Below are 17,550 nucleotides of genomic sequence, written 5' to 3' on the forward strand. Positions count from 1 at the left end.
AATAAAAACAATCTGCTGCAGCATGCCGAAAAGGGGGGTTCTCTCGCCATTTTGAATTGGCGCGCGGCGTGCCATCCTGCACTGCGGGTGTCCGCCACACTTTCTGGTCATATGTCTAAAGCCAGCCGTCGCCCACAACGATTGTCGTGCGATCGTATACTGTCGTCAGTCTAAAGTCGGCCTAAAAGAAAGAAAAGAGCTAGCCATGCAGAGAATTTACTTACTATATGGTCATTTCAAATCAGATTAACTTTATTCGGGGCATCAACTGATTTCCATAAATGCTTTTAAGGTAATGTCTAGTAATGATGTCTAATGTGCTGTGTTGACCTATGTTTATTGTATTATGGGATTTGTCGTAAATGATTGGACTGTCATCGAAAGCTGAAGTAACGGACTTTTGCATAATAAAAGAAGTTCATTTGTAGTGCCGAAACTCCCATTAAACTCTTATTAATCCTCAAGTTTTGTGCAATGGCCAAGTGGGTAGAGTGTTCGTCTTGCATTCAGTAGTTGCGAGTTTGATCCCCGACCGAGTCATACCAAATACTTTTTAAAAATGATACTGCTTTCTCTGCTTAGCACTCAGCATTTGGGAAAGAATATGGGAAACACTACCAGTGGACTAGCTGCCATGCTGTAGTGATTTCACAACTGTGTGGCCCAAGGCCTACTAACCAGAGATGGGCACCATCCTATGCACATGGTGTGGGAATCATTGACTTTAACTTTTTGTGTGTTATTTTTACGCAGACGAAGCTGCCAGCGGACCGTAGTGGCATCGATGGCGAATGCGAGACCCCGTCTGTGTCTTCAGACGGAGAGGACCGTGGGACGTGGGGGAACCACATGGAGTTCTTCCTGTCCTGCCTCGGCTTCGCGGTCGGACTCGGGAACGTCTGGCGCTTCCCCTACCTGTGCTACAGAAACGGAGGAGGTGAGTATATCAAATTTGCCAGGCAATACCAATTAGCCAGACAGTATCCATTCTAAAAACAAAGTTCAAAAGTGCAGCATTCCTCTTTACTAGATAATGCATTAAAACTTTTAATCGTCACGTTTCCAAGTAAACTACCTCTGTTACTTTGTAACCCAAAGTTTAAAGTACTCCAGAAATGTTCAATTTCCAAGATACATCAGACTATCCAGATGCTCCCAATCTGTGAGAGCATTGAACATGGTTTATTGCTCATCATTGTCAGTCCCGAGACAACCATTACGAGAAATCCTTATCTTGTCCATCTTGAAAAGCATTGGAAAAGTAGGTTGCGTGCTCCCAGACTATCCATTAGCTCACTGGGTCAGACTGCAGACTGCTGACCCTTGTTTGAACCAGGGGTTGGCTGGAGTTTATAACTGGAGTCTGAAAAATGGAAAAAAAGACACATTTTTTATTGGATATTTATTAAAAGAATCAGGGCTCGAAATACTGGGTGCATGTGCACCTTAGTGCACCCAATTTTTTTCCTGGTGCACCCAAATATTTTCATAGGTATATACGTAACGCAGACTTGAAACCGTTACGTATGTACGTACTTTTCTTTCTAAATGAAACATAATTAGCTTTTGCTGACATTCTACTTATTTTATTCTATATGGTGCACCCCCCAAAAATTTGTGCATCCATTAGCTCACTGGGTCAGACTGCAGACTGCTGACCCTTGTTTGAACCAGGGGTTGACGGGAGTTTATAACTGGAGTTGACTGGATAAACAGGAATCTGAAAAGTGAAAAAAAAGACACATTTTTCATTGGATAATTATTACAAGAATCAGGGCTCGAAATACTGGGTGCATGTCCACCTTACTGCACCCAAATTTGGAGCTGTACCCCCAATTTTTTTTCTGTGGGTGCACCAGTGCACCCAAATATTTTCGTAGGTATATACGTAACACAGACTTTAAACTGTTACGTATGGTTTAAAGATGTTAAATGTATAGTAGTATACAGTATATTCTTAATATCTAAATGTCAGAAAAATAATAAAATCATTGTTATACTACTTTTCTTTCGAAATGGAACATAATCAGCTTTTGCTGATATTCTACTTATTTACTTATTTACTATATAATACGGTGCACCCAAAAAAACTTGTGCATCCATTGGCTCACTGGGTCAGCTCTGCAGACTGCTGACCCTTGGTTGAACCTGGGGTTGGCTGGAGTTTATCTCAACCATCTGCCAGCCTGTGGAACTGTGCAATTAACAATGCTTGGCAAACACATTTTGACGACCTCGTCATAACCTTTTGTAACGTTTGAGCAGGCAGTGACCGCTAGATTGCTTGTATCATCACGTGCAAGGTGCAAGTCCACTAGGTTACAAAATTGTTCGATACAATTTCTTTTGTGTTAGGTGTGGCAACCTGTCAGGTATGTAGGTTAATGGAAGAGTGATGCAACGCAAGGTCCCAAGTCCATGGCTACAGTCTTGCGCACTTCTACACATCTTGCCTCGTTCAAAACAAAGTCCAAAAGCGAGGATTATATTCATATAAATGTCTGTACATGTCTGAAACTTCAAGTAAAAGAATTAAACACAGTATACTCTAGCGAGTACTTCAATACTACTTCTGAGGGGACACAAAGTTCAACTGAACCTTAGCCCGTTGTTTTACGAGCAGATTAGGTTACGCCACTCCTGTCCAAAAAAAATAGACTTGCCGGCGCCACTGATAGCAGACATGCTTTTAAATTGTTTGATAAGTACAAGAGGAGCAATAAAGATGTAATAAATATTGATTTTTATCTGGTCTCTGTGTACCTGGCAAAACTCTTTCTGATATAGTCCAGGCCTAGGCCTTCGTTGAATTTTTTAAAATGTCTGATATTGTTAATATTACGGTAGTAATATAGTCCAGAACTAGGAGCTTGGTTGAATTTTTAATAACATCTTTTCAATAAACGGGAATCCGAAAAATGGGAAAAAAAGAACACACTTTTCTTGGATACTCATTACAAGAATGAAATGGCAAATGACTGTGTGTTGTTTGAATGTGTATGAATGCTTTCTTACATGCAGTCTTTATATCATTACTTTCCGCAGGTGCATTCCTGATTCCGTACGTGTTTTTCCTGGTGTTTGCGGGAATCCCAATGTTTTTCCTGGAGCTGTCCTTCGGGCAGTTTGCCGGCACCGGACCCATCACCATCTGGAGGGTCGCTCCCTTGTTCAAGGGTAAGAACAGAAGATACTAGAAGTTGTCTTGTAATCCTTATATAGTCTAAAATAAAGTTAGAAGTTTGTGCACCCAATGACATGACACTCCAGTATCTGTATATCTTTTTTAACGGCCCTTCATGTAACACAACAGCTTCACAGGCACATGGTGTGGCGGCAGCTGGCTACATGTATATTACACCAAACGACTTGTTACACCTAACCTTTGAACATCTAACTCTAAACATCCTTTGAACTCTAACTCTAAACATTGTTTAAAGCTATCTAATGACAATGCCCCTACTGTACTTGGTGAAAGTGAGTTCCACTCTGCGGTAATTCTACAAGAGAATGAATCCTTTGTTGATAACTCTGGTTGTTTTCCCAGGTGTTGGCTTTGCCATGGTGATGATTTCGTTCCTGGTGTGTATCTACTACAACGTGATCATCTCCTACATCCTGCACTACCTGTTCGCCTCCTTCACCAGTGTGCTTCCCTGGGTCTCCTGTACCAACGACTACAACACCGGGGACTGCGTGTAAGTAGGAGGCCGGGTTTCACAGTGTTGAGCATTCCTAGCTGCAAAAGATAATTTTGTATATAGTTCTATATTGATATCAATATATTGATATTGAAGTGGGGTTGTGTGGCTTAACGGTAGAGCATTCGGCACAGAACCAAGAGGTCTTGGGTTCGAATCCTGCCAAGTCACCAACCTTACATGTATGCCCGTGGGAAAGGCACTTGACACAACTTTCCTCACCTGAGGTGAAAAATAGCATGCCAAAATGATCATTATCATGATCATGGGCATTAAAGGAAAACCAAACTAAACCAAACCAATCTACAGTTTTGTACCCATACAAGTTGTATATGTAAAGATTTGGTGTGTTAAGATCTGTTTTATAATATACATGTACTTCTTGATTTCTCAGTGAGGGCGGTCATGTGAAGATGGCGTTCGAGATCTACAAGTGCAGCCGCATCGGCGGTGACTACTCCAACGGGACGTGTTTCAACGCCACCATGAACGCTACGGCCGCCATGATGAACGAGACCCTGCAGAACACCAACTTCACCCGCGTTTCCCCCACCGAGGAGTACTGGAAGTGAGTTGTTCTCTTTCTATAAGGCCATACCAATGTAGTTTGTTAGTTCTCAGATTTAAAAAAAAAATGACGCCACAGGGCAAAAAAAACAACAAACAGGTCTAGGCATCCTATTAGAGCCCCAAATGCTATGATAGGAGCCATGAAGTCAACACAAAAGACTGGGTTTACAATTTTAACAATGAATTTCGAACTTCTAATCAAACCACTGCATTGATAGATGGAAAAAACTATGACAACTAGGAAGAAAAGAATTTTCCTCTACTGTTGGGGGCAAAATATGAGCATTTTTTAGTTGATACAGAACCAGAATCTTTCTTTTTTTTTTGCAAATCAGAAAAAAAGAAGAGGCGAATCCGAGAACCAACAAAAATTAATCGGTGTGGCCTAATGTGCTAACATAAGCAATAGCCTGGGTTGTAACATTACAATAACACTCCTGGCTAATCATTGGTTTATAGCAACTGCATAGCACTTCAGCAGAACGTCTCGTATAAAGTTGTATTCGTGTATATAAATTAACATCCGGTCTGTTGTTTCCAAATGTTATGTCAGAAAAGATATTATCTGTAACAGGCAAAATTCTGTTGACCAAACATCCAACAAAAACTATGGGTGCAGTACATTCTGCAGACGTGCTGTTATTTTACTTAATGGGAGCAAAACATCCCTGTATGTTTTAGTGTTTCTACGATTCCCAGTATACACAATGCGGAGTTGCTATACTTTCAAACAAATTCTTCAGTGCTGCTTTTTTTTCTGTGGAACCGGGAGGTGAAGTATGCCATCTCTGATTGCCCTGTTCAGGAGCAAGTTTCCTCTCACAATGATACACTTATCATGTAGGTGCGTGTTTGTATGTTGCCTATGACAAACACTTGTAACAGCTTGTTCAGAGAAAACCAGTTAGACCATTGCCCGCACCCAAGTCCGATAATTGATTTCAAGAGACGGCCCGGCCTTTGTTCCTATGTGTTTTGGCTCACGTTCAAATATAACACTTTCAGGGCACTTTTATCCAAAGAAAACACCACTGGACTGTGATATATGGGTCTGCGTGGCACGAATATCTCAAACAGTAGGCGAAAATTGCAGACATTTTGAATGCCTGTCATCACTGTCAGTTTAGGAATCGATCATTGCAGTTCAAAATGTCAAGCTAACTCAAGAAAGTATTGTGTAAGCCCTGACACATTTGCAGTATCTCAAAGTTCATGGTTTTCATAGTTCTTTTCCATGACATACTCAACACACCCAGTGTCAAGTAGTGCTGGGTACCTAAACCTGTCTAGGTTCAGGTCTGGATTCAAGTCCAGAGGTTTAGGTCCGGACCTATTAAGGCTGAGCCTAAAGCCATGGCATATACAAATTGCATGTTGGCAAACATTTTGTAGTTTGCACTGCGCTACCAGGATATGTTGTTTGCATAACACATCAGGGCGAAACTATGGCTATATAATTACAGAGGCTGACACATGACAATGCACAATTGCAATGTTTTCTTCCCTTTGCAGCACAAATTTTTCGATCTGTTGAAGGCTTTAGGTGGTTTAGAATGAAAATGGGAATGTGACATGATTTTTTTTGTAAGTCTGGAACTGGATCCCAATGTTGAGTTTTTTTGGACATGAACCTAAACATTTCTACAATTTCAGCAAAAGACAGCACTAGTGACAAGTGTCACCATGAAATGAGTTTCAGGATTTTAACCTTCCACTCGGCTTCCAGTTACCGTCAGAATTTTGGGTATTTTTGCTCCATGAATGTCAATATACAACAGGACAGTTGTTTAAACTTAGTATGTAGATAAGTGACTAGAATATGTACTTTGAAAAAAAAATTGTTTCCAAGCCCTAAAAACTGCACTAAATGCCTTTAAGGATTTAGTACAGTAACAGTGAATCAGTGTCACACAGTACATTTGTTACAGTCCTGGCATGTTTGTGTCATTCTGTGTCACAGCATGATAGACATGAGTCATGACCTCACGCTTGCCCCCCAGCAGACAGTTATGCCAGTCATGCATGCCACGCCCACAACTCCAAGCAGATGTTTGGAGGCTAAATCGTTCACATTTTCCTAGCCGCCTGGCCAAACAGTGAACTTAGAGACACTGTAAAGAAGTCAGGACTTACAGTAACTTCTTTGCTTGCTATTTGGAACTTCAATGACCTACTCCTCTTGACACGGAGACGGGCAGATCAAAAAATGTAATGATTCAACCCCCCTCAACATCTGCTTGGAGGTATACATTGCCATCATATCACTTTATCAGAAGAACTTAATTGACACAACAAAAGTACAGTGACTTTCGTCTAAAACTACATGTAGACATACAGACAAATACATGGTTATAATGCTACGTACAAGAAATAGATGAGTCAACTTATACTACTTGTTCTAAGGTCTAAACATTCTTCAGTGGTCGAAATACTTTTTTTCAGCGCTCTGCAATATTGCAGAAGAGTCAAAATTTTGTTCTGCAATTTGGAAATACTTTCTGCAAATACACAAGCCTCCATACTACAATCTTGCAGGTTTATAAGCATGAACTATTGATTAATATGCAAATTAGTGAAGACAAATGTTTGGAAGTCCAAAAGAAACAAAAGATAGACAAGTCAAGACAAGGTTGATGCAAATTAGTGAAGAAGCTCCTGTTGTTTCAGAATAGGAGCTTCAGTGTTGTCTGTGCTTGGGGCCAAGAGCACCAAATCCCAAGTGCCAATTTTTCCTTCTGCAAAATTGCAGATTGTATAAATTTTTCTTCTGCAATCTTGAAAATCTATCTGCAGATTGCAGACTGCAGACAGGTATTTCGAACACTGATTCTTTGATATACATATTTACCTATTTGTACACATTATGACACCTACACAAACAGGCGGGTCCCTTTGAACAATTGAAGTTATTTGACATTTTCACCCCGCCAGAAGCTTCGTTTGACCCTCGCATTGTTCATGTCCTGAAGCCACACGAGTCATGCTGGGCGTACTTACGAAGATGTGAATCAAGATATTGTTCCAGCTAGCTCGAGGGTAAAAGTAGTCAGGTTGAATGACTCGGCCAGATATCACTACCTTAAATGCCTTCTATTTTGTTTACTCACAACTTACTTTGCTCGTGTACATGTAGATGTACAAGGGTGTTAAAATAACTTAAATTGTTCCGTTTGTTGAGTACCTTCACCAATTACTACGCTTTAAAAAAAAGACCGTTCCAATCCATTAGTCCACTGACGAGAGCTTTTAGCACTAATGGCACAGGAGAGAACACACATGTTAAGTAACCAAATGTAATCTAGTACGCAAATTAGGTCAACAGAAGACCTTCTGCTAATCAAATAATCCATTTCAGAAAAAGTCGGGTCAGTCCTGGTACTTTTTGGTGGTGGTATAGAGCTACATCTGTGCTGGTCGCAGCTGGCTTTTGAAGTTAATTCTCATTAGTTCGCTCTGCATCATTTCAAACATCCAAGGTGACCTGTCCATTGTTGGATAGGAACTGCCCAAGGGTCTAACCAGTTCATGAATTCTTTTCATTCCAATAGGTCCAAAGTGTCATGTCCCAAGACAAAAATGTTTGACATGAAGAAGTAAAATTTCACATATTTCAGTTGGTCTATATTAATATAATGTAAGAAGTAAGGATTAACTAGAAGCCATGTTTTACAGTGATATCGGTATAATTGATTTCACGACCACAGCTGTTGGCTACTTTAACTACATGACTTAAATGTGCATCAAACGTTTTCCGCCCATCCCAGCTGTTACACTAGAATTGTAGCTTTCCTCTCGATTGTTTTAATGTTACATACTCTGCTGCTTTGAAAACAAACTCCAAGGACAAAAAAATTCCACTGGGGCACAGGGGATCACAGAAAATACAAACAGACAATCCAAAAACAATAATTACATTTTGTAACTCTTGTGGCATGAAGAAATAATCCTTATGCAATAAAAGATTCGCAAGGTTACGAGACAGAGTAAGGTACAATATAGTTGAACATAGGCCACTACCAATGAACTACATGATTGTACAATCCTACTGTAGTGGCCTGTGTAGTCCAACTTAGCAAGTGTTCTAGAAATGTAAAGGTATGGGAAGGATTTTAACCCTTGTCCAGCTGGCATTCTTTACACAATATTTTCAATAACTTAATGTCGTAATCAGGTCACAGACCCCTGACATTTTTTGTCTTGCGGTGGCACAGTTACTTCTGCATTTGTTGCATTTCACTGCAGTGTGATGCATTGCACAAGAAATACCTCCAAATCATACATACACAGGGCACTATACGGGTGGTACTGTATGTGCAACCCACATATATGTATATATATGGGCGCTGCAGGACAATTGTTAACCAGGGGTCTCCCCAGAAATTCTTAGGGAGAGGTGCTCCCTTATCAACTGAGGAAAATAGCAAAATTTCATGAAAATACTAAGAGAAAACCCTAAATTTGAACATTTTGGCAGAGGGGCTAGGAATTTGGGAAGATGGGGAACAGCCTTGCTTCATTGCTTGGGGAGAGCCCTGGTTAACATTTATTAGATTTCACCATTCTTTGATGATTAACCAAAGCTTTTCTTCTCCTCCAGGCACTTTGTTCTGCAGATCTCAGACGGCATAGATGACATGGGCGGGATCAGCTGGTCCCTGACCTTGTGTAACCTCCTGGGCTGGATTGTCGTCTTCTTCTCATTGGTCAAGGGAGTCAAGTCCTCCGGCAAGGTAAGGCTGTCTCCCTCCAACGTAGCAAAGGTTTTTCCTAAATGTACTTGATGTAAAATTTTGGTAGCAAAGCAAAAATCATTCTGAATGCTAACAACAGGTGCAAGTACCATCATTCTACAGTGTTGCTTAGAGTTCAAACTTAAGATCCAACACAGAGACGTTCTCTTATCATCTTGAGCTTTCGACCAGTCTCTCTACTCTTCCTCAGTAGACTGACCCAGTCAGGCTTGTCACATGGCTTCTTTGAAGTGTGACGTCAACACTGGGTCAAAGGTATCTGGCAGACGATGTCAGCCTCACTGGGTCAGTCTATTGAGGAAAACCAGAGTGACTGGTCGAAAGCTCTAGGGGAGAGAACTTCTTTGTGTTGGATCAAAAGTTTTAACTCTAATAAACATTATACAGTGTTGCTAATTTGTTCGTTGTTCCTCCCCAGGTTGTGTACTTCACCGCTACGTTCCCCTACATCGTCCTGTTCATCCTGTTGATTCGCGGGCTGACCCTGGAGGGCGCCATGGACGGAATCTTCTTCTACATCAAGCCTGACTGGAGCCGCCTGTCCCACCCCAAGGTGTGGATGGACGCCGCTGTGCAGATCTTCTACTCCCTGGGCGCAGCCTGGGGCTCTCTCATTACCATGTCCAGCTACAACCGCTTCAACAACAACTGCTACCGGTACGTACATGTAATACTGGAGATTAAGATGGGAAAAGGTTTTAAATTCTACGTTGAAACAATTCTGTAACACAGTATATAGTAATGCCTTGGAACACATATTCCTGGTGTCATGAAAACCTTGAAAATGAAACCACAAATTTTGAAGTCTCAAGGTTTGCATGTAAAACTTAAGTTTCTGCATTCACCAGTTACTTTGCCTAACGGTTGTAAGTTGACAGTACACAAATCAAATACTGAAGAAAAGGAGATTTTTAGTCTTTAAATTCGGGGTTGAAATAAATCTGCAGTACAGCAGTAATACTTGATGTGTCAAAAAACATGGAAACAAAACCACAGAAGTTTCAAGGTGTGCATGTTAAACCTATAGCTAGTACTAAGGATTCATGGTCTCCTTGTCTGTTTCAGCGATGCTCTGATCATCTCTGTGAGCAACTGTGCCACCAGCGTGTTTGCCGGTTTTGTCATCTTCTCTGTCATTGGCTTCATGGCCCACGAGATCGGTGTGCCAGTTGGAGACGTTATTGACCAAGGTGTGTGTTATCCACTTTTCTCTGGATGTTATATATGTGTTTTTCTTTTAACTCCCAAAGTTGACAGACAGTTGCTTGAAATTGAAAAGTTATCACTTAAAAATTAAGTCTGTGGTTCAAGCAATTATACATTTGTGGTAGTAACGCCTTGGAGGACAGAGTAAATGTTTGTTGGTGTGATGAGTTTTCTGTGAGAGATTGCAACAAAAATTTGCAATCACTGAAAGATTTAAAGTTTTTTTTTTTATTTCCCTGTTGCATACATGACAAGAATGTTGAATGTGTTTTGTGTGGTTGCAGTGAGAAGTTACAGCAAAAAAATTAAACCTTAAAATCAAAGATCTACAGTTTTTATTTCACTATGTTGCATACAACAAAGTCATGATAAAAATGTTTAATGTGTTCTGCTGTTGCGTACAACCTGATGAGAATGCCATGTTTTGTGTTTGCAGGTCCAGGGTTGGCGTTTGTAGCCTACCCCGAGGCAGTGTCCCTGCTCCCCATCTCCCCTCTCTGGGCCATCCTCTTCTTCTTCATGTTGTTCACTCTCGGGCTGGACAGTCAGGTACAACAAGTTCCCTTTTCTACACCCCTCACGACACCACATCTCAGTTTTTTTTCTTTGTGCATGAGGCTACCAGGCTTGTCTACCTACCGACACGTGTGCCACGCTACCTTTCTTTTAGATGGTATATCCTGCCCCCTCCTCTTGCCTTCGAGCAGTGGTCCAGTCCTGGAAGATTTCTCGTTCCTGTGAAATGCTGATACTAAGTGTGATCGGCTTTGGGATTTCTTAAAAAGAGATTGTCGTCCAAATGGTACTTCAGTGCAGTGGACCACTGCTGTATGTGTTAGTGGATATACTTCCATGGATTTGAGAGGAGGTGGCAGAGTAAGTCATCCCACAGCAAGGCAGCACTCGTGCAGATCAAAAATGAACTGACAAAGACCACAATTCTCAAGAAAAAAATTCAACTCATTGATTCTACCAATTCTTCAGATATGAGATACGCTCAACAAACAAGAAATTTGCTTATTTTATTTGATTTGCATTGTGAAATGAAAATAAAATGCATTTTTTGTCTGATTCAGTTGATATCTGCTAGCACAGGAGATGCAATAATTAATGAAATACTTAGTACATACTGTACGGAAACATTCTTTGCTTCAATAAGCAGACAAAATTTTGCAATGAATTGATTGCATGTTTGGCTTCAGAACAAAGCTTAGGCAGTAAGCTTTGCCTATGTGTGCTTTGGCTAAGAATTATGATATTAACGTAGCACTGGCAACTGCAAAAACAAGAAATAAGAAAAAACAAGAAGTTAATACTTAAAGTGTGATGTACTGATGCAGTGATACACAACACTACAGTTGTGAACTCTTGCATGGTATTGCAACATCCTCATGACTGGTTCTCTCCTGCTGGCAGACCTCACCAGAGACCAGCCTGTAAGCCCTGTGCACTTCATTCACGCACTCTTCTCTGTAAGGCATGCTCAGGGTTTTTGGACTTACCTTGGGTAAAAAAGTGAATTCCTCCAAATGGCGCAGACTTGCAAATTTGTACTCTTTTAAAACATTTCAATAATTCCAAATGAATTAATTTCTAAGAAACTAAAAACTTGAAAATTCGACAAAAACAAACTTGCACCTTTTTTTTTTTACAGAAAGTAAATTCAATTGATATTCAAAAATCAAAATTAAGGACCTTAAAGTTTGAGTTTGGTACTCCAACAGTGCCTGACTATGTCAGAAGAGAGAATTGTGCCTCCAGCATGCTTTTATAATTGTCTTAGAGTAGAAATGATGTTGTGAAGAGATGGTTGCATATTCATATAGTGGTTGTCTGTTCAGCCTCAATCTATACATCCACATGTTGAAAACATGAAAACATCAGTTTTTTCAGGCAACGTTCATAATAACAGTAGATATAAATGACAATTGGTCATGAAGTTTGCAGTATGCAAAATGTACAAAAAGAGATACCTAACTAAAAGAAGTCCACTGGCAATATGCAACCCTCTTATGAAACTGGCAGTATCTTACCAATGGAGACCAAAAGCTATTTTAGAAAAAGTACAAAAATGAAAATTGATTTAAGTGAAGGTGACATTATCACTTTTACCTTTGTTTGTCAACAGCCTTTGTAAACAAAGTGCACTGATAAACAAAGATGGACATGAGAGAAAAACATAATCTCTTTATTATTGTCTCACCAAATTAGTTTTGCATTGAATGCCTTTTCTACTTGTAGGTATCCTACAAAACAATGTTTTCATATGAGGCAGCATGTTTTGGTCGTAATATCGCATTTTCTGTTCAGGTTATGCTACATGTGAACGTATATTACATGTATTTCATAACTTTGATGGTGAGAAACTGCCAAAATATTGTGATTTTGCTCTTCCTCTCATGTTGAAAAGTGTATTTTCTTGCAGAAATCCCATGGATGTATACAAACCACTGTCACAGTGGTAGTTCAAGTCAAGAAGTGCATTATTTATGATGCACACCCCTCAGACTTTCCCCCAACATATTTACTGATATCCCATACCCCCTTTGCTTGCAGCAAGACTTCTGTGCCCTTGTTCCATGCACAACTCCCTTTGTCAACATTGCCAAATGTTGATTGTAAGAAAAGGAAAACTTAAGTTTGTAGCTGAAGGGGTTTTTGGCATGCCAACCAAGCTGTGCAACCTTCATGAAAAAATGCCCCTTCCACTGATCATGAGATGTGACTTAATCAAACAAATTTGATATTTTATGAGCATGGGACAAGGAAAGGAACAGAAGTGTACAAATATCCTCAGAAATTGTACAGCAGTTCTCTGGCGATTATGTTTTTAATGTTTGTAAAATTTTGTCCAAATTTGCCCAAGTTAAAGTGCCAAAGATCTGTCACAATCATTCTGTTTCCTGTTGCTTGCCTGTGGTATTCTCACAGTGAAGCAATTGTAAACTGCTCTCTCCAACATATTAAGGCCTGGAGAAAATGATCAGAATTAAAAAGAAAACCTGTGACAGATTTTTGCAATAGTTTTCAAGAAAACAAAGGACAGCAAATGTTGAGATTGATGTTCAGCAAAACTAAATTTGAATCCAGAGAACTGCTACTGGCACTTACTGTACACATGCTGCAAATGATAAATAATCTGAACCAAGAAAATAAGCCTTGTCCAAGGCTACAATAATGTTATTTGTGCAGTACACAGATTAAATGCGGACTAAATGACTTAAGATCAGAATCAAATTCAATCGGTAAAAACATTCAGTAGGATCACTGTACTATCAACTCAGATTTTTGTAGATGAAAACATTCAAAAAGTCTAATTCTAATTTCAGTGTTCAAGAGGAATGTTTCATAGTCTTGTCCTTTTCAATTTTGATTTTCAAAAGAAACATTTCAAAACTGAAAACCCTTTTTGCAGGCAAACGTTTAAACATTTAATTTTCTCAATGACAGCTTGTCCAAAAAACAAAAGAAGTTTTGATGTAGACGAAAATGTAAGAAAAGTACACAAAGATTCCCCCCAAGATCCTTTGAGTAATGCTAATAATACTGAAGATGTTAGAATTGCTGTGATGTGATTTTTCCTGGTTCAGAGTAATTCAGTGAAAGGGATGAGTCGTGTATAACCAGCGTCACTTCATGGCTTTTCACGCTGCAGGAGCACAATCTCTGCCAAAGTCTGTTCATCTGTCTTCTCATCTTTTTTTTTGTGTGCAAAGTTAGAGCAGCTTGCAGTGTCTTTGTCCTGTTTGCTGTCTATAACAACTTTGTGAACATTTCTCTCTTGTTTTTGTTCAAAGTTTAATGTTTTGTAACCTACATGTAAAGATGCCTTCAGCAGAACCTCCTTTGTTGAAAAACTATAACGCAACGTACATGTTTTGAGCCCCAAATCTTATTCTTTGGTTCACATTTCTAGTAGAACAGAACATGGTTTTTCCTGTCTCTTATAATAATATATAATATAATTTATGTTACATGCATAGCTACATCCTCTGTCTGAGTCTGACCATGGTGTATCCATGAAACCTGCCGCAAACAAAAAAAAAGTGCAATGCTTTCGCTTCATTCTACCTGCTGTACATGTGAGTGTCTTGTCCCACTCTTTCCCATCCCTTTCACTTAACTACTCTAGAACACGTGTACAAAATATATATACAACGTTTAAAAAAAAAGAATATAAAAACTATACAAACAGTATGCAGTATGAAGTTAAATTAGATCTTTCACGGCTCGTAGCTGTTAGCTAGTGTGCATGATGAAAGACTGGTTAATTCCGGTCTGGTTAATTCATGGTCTAATCTTTCTGGTCATCTCTGCTTGTTCACTATCCTCATTCAAGATGATAGTGAGTGGTAGGGGCTGGGCGTCCTCGCGGGCCGAGCCTCCGACCAGGTTGCGGCAGCGTTACGGTAACAAGTACGACATCTACGTATTCCATCACAAGAAAACCTTTCCTTCCAATGATTGTGCTCCTCTCTTGAGTTTTATATAGTGGCGTGGCTTGATTAATAAGACGTTTATATATAGTATTACGATGTTATTATTATGATCAGCACGCAATCCAAAATGGCTGCTGGCTTCGGAAAGAAGCGGGCAGTAGGGAGCTGCTATAGGGTGGGGGATAGGGTTGTACAAGGGAAGGGTTTGGCCAGCAAGAGCACTTCATGCACATACGATTCTTTCTGGAACTCTGGTTAGAAGTCTTTTGGCATTTCATATGTAGTGAAAGAAAAAGTTACACAAGTTTTTTTTCTCACATTCAAGGGGATACCCAGTGTGTGTGTGCTGTGAAGTTTTAGCTCTTGGCTTCTGAAGTCAGCAGCCATGGTTGGCCTAAGATTGTCATAGGAAACCCTCAATCGGACAAATACATGTATGCAGGTTTTTCAAACAAAATGCAAGCTCAAGTTTTGGGGCTTTTCTTTGACATACAAAAATTGGGGTCAACTTGATGGTTTCCTTGCAGTACTAGTGAAGGAACTAAGATTCAACCTTAGTACTACCCTTGCGTACAAAATTTGGTGAAACATTTTGGTCATGTTTCAGATTTCAGTGGAGCATTTTACACTGGTATGACCCAACATATAGAAAAAAGATAATTATAGAAAAGAGATAATCTCAGCAAAAGGATTAAAAAGAAAACAACATTTTGAAGCCGAGAACTACAGGGTACAAGGGTAGTGTTATTGGCCTTGAAAAGTGTTAATTAGGTTCTTTTCTGCTGAATTGCATTACCCACACTAAAAAGAATGTTTGTACCCCACTGTCAGTGCCTCTGTTCAACCCTGGATGATTTTCGTGACACATCTTGAATTCGCACTTCAGATATACTTGATTCGGGTGTTTCTCTCGCGATGTTCAGGACTCAGTAGTGCAATTTTTAATGTGTCATACCACCAGAAATATCTCGGCCCCTCAGCTAACAGAGAGAAAGAAAGAAAGAAAGTGAAAGAATGAAGTGTAACGTTGAAAAACCAGCCGAGACAATTCTGGTGACAGGGACATCAACAGGGGCACTGGCAGACTCCGATTGCTTTGCTATGTTCGGGTTTGTTGATGAATGAAAAAAATAAACCCATCGATTCACGTTAATATGTCATGCACCTCTTGGCCAGTACGCCCCCTTTGTTTGTCTTGCTTGTGTATACAGTATATACATAAACATGGATGATAGTATCTAACATGGAATGTGCTTGAAAACCAAACATGCTTTCTTTGCAGAGCGTTTACAACAAGCGGGCTGCCTTACTCATCAAACCCCTAGCCTTCTGTTCCAGATACCAGAAGCAGTCTGCAATAAGTACAAGCCGTACCTGGACATGTAATAACATTCTGCCCCTGTATTTTTCCTGCCGTAGTTTGGAATGTTGGAGGCTGTGCTTAGCGGGCTGATTGACGAGTTCCCGACCATCCTGCGACCAAACAAGACGTGGTTCACCCTGGCCATCTGTGTGCTGCAGTTCCTCCTGGCTCTTCCCATGGTCTCACAGGTAGGCTTTTGCATAACCAGTAAACTACCTTAAAGCGTCACCAGTTTTGTACATGAAAGTACAAGCTGCGTAAGACCAGACTGTAAGGTTTGAACCAGCTGCGTAAGACCAGACTGTAAGGTTTGAACCACTCACTCACACCGGGAAGGACCCCTACTCTTTTTGATAACGTGGTGTGTGGGTCTCCCAAACACGGGACCTCCATTTAACATCCCCTGGACGGTACACCCCGTGAGGGGTATTGTCCAGCAATGCGTAGATGATCATATCCAAGGGATGTCAGTAACCGAAGCTAGGTACTCCTTTTTTCACCTGAGTGAAGTGAGGAAAGTCTGTTTGCAGTATTTTCTGCTCAGAAAATACTGCACACACCATTCCATTGTTCCAGAACAACCACAGAGCTGGGTAACTTTGGCTCAAGACTTAGAGACTCATTGTCATATACGATTACGGTGTTATAGGTAGACTGATCCTGGCTGACCATCACAAAACTACTGATATAATGTTGATGTTGTTACCAGTGTATGTTAAATCTAAAGCATTCTATTGTTGTTTCCTGTGTAGGGTGGGATCTACCTGCTGACAATGGTTGACTGGTACAGCGCTGGTGTTTCCCTCATGATTGTGGCTGTCACCGAGTGCCTTGTGCTGGCCTGGCTGTACGGTACGTCTCAACATTTTATTTTATTTTATTTTATTCACATAGATTTGTGAGCATTGGACAGAAAGCACATCATAATGTGCTTAAACATCCTTTGCTCATGAAACATAAAAAGATAAATACAGGTTTGGGTAACAAAAACGAAATGTTTAGTGGATATAAAATGAAAATGCCTGGCACGCCAATAGAACCCAGAATTAATGTGATAAATCAAATTTTCTAGACAGTGAAAGGAAATTGAAGACAATATCGAAAATACGGTAATTTGTAGAGTTTGGGAGGGAAGGGCTACCGGTAATGAGTTGAGTGCATAATATGGTCTGAACATTTCACTAAGTACTCTGTAAATTCTTTTCGCTACTATTTAAATTCATTTGCGGAATGGTTTAGTGTTGTGAAATCTAGTTGACTTACAGGGATTTTTTTTACTCCAACAGGTTGTGACCGGTTCTTTGACAACATCAAGATGATGCTTGGCTCCTACCCCAGCATTTGGTGGAAAATCTGCTGGAAGGTCATCACTCCTGTTGTTCTTCTGGTAAGTACGCCGTCTTAAAACTATTTTGGGGAGACACACTCCTCCTTGTGGTGACACTCCTTAGCCCTAAGAAAAAAAGTGTTTCCTGTTTCCCGACCGACCCTAGAAAAAAAACGGCAGACCCTAGCTTTTT

At 40.2% G+C, this 17,550-nt stretch overlaps 1 protein-coding gene across 1 annotated transcript in view; it reads left to right on the forward strand.

Annotated features, from left to right (window-relative positions):
* The window catches only part of LOC109470697 (sodium- and chloride-dependent glycine transporter 1-like), a 29,290-nt gene that overhangs the window by 8,151 nt on the left and 3,589 nt on the right, over positions 1-17,550 (forward strand). The window contains exons 2-12 of the mRNA XM_019769728.1: positions 754-937; positions 3,046-3,177; positions 3,548-3,698; positions 4,096-4,269; positions 8,869-9,001; positions 9,441-9,679; positions 10,088-10,212; positions 10,665-10,777; positions 16,087-16,218; positions 16,783-16,882; positions 17,317-17,417. Coding sequence (XP_019625287.1) covers positions 754-937; positions 3,046-3,177; positions 3,548-3,698; positions 4,096-4,269; positions 8,869-9,001; positions 9,441-9,679; positions 10,088-10,212; positions 10,665-10,777; positions 16,087-16,218; positions 16,783-16,882; positions 17,317-17,417 — 1,584 coding nt within the window. The remainder of the gene's footprint in view (positions 1-753; positions 938-3,045; positions 3,178-3,547; positions 3,699-4,095; positions 4,270-8,868; positions 9,002-9,440; positions 9,680-10,087; positions 10,213-10,664; positions 10,778-16,086; positions 16,219-16,782; positions 16,883-17,316; positions 17,418-17,550) is intronic.

The sequence above is a fragment of the Branchiostoma belcheri genome, unplaced genomic scaffold (assembly GCF_001625305.1).
Source record: "Branchiostoma belcheri isolate BF01 breed outbred unplaced genomic scaffold, Haploidv18h27 scaffold23, whole genome shotgun sequence".
In the NCBI taxonomy this organism is placed as follows: domain Eukaryota; kingdom Metazoa; phylum Chordata; class Leptocardii; order Amphioxiformes; family Branchiostomatidae; genus Branchiostoma; species Branchiostoma belcheri.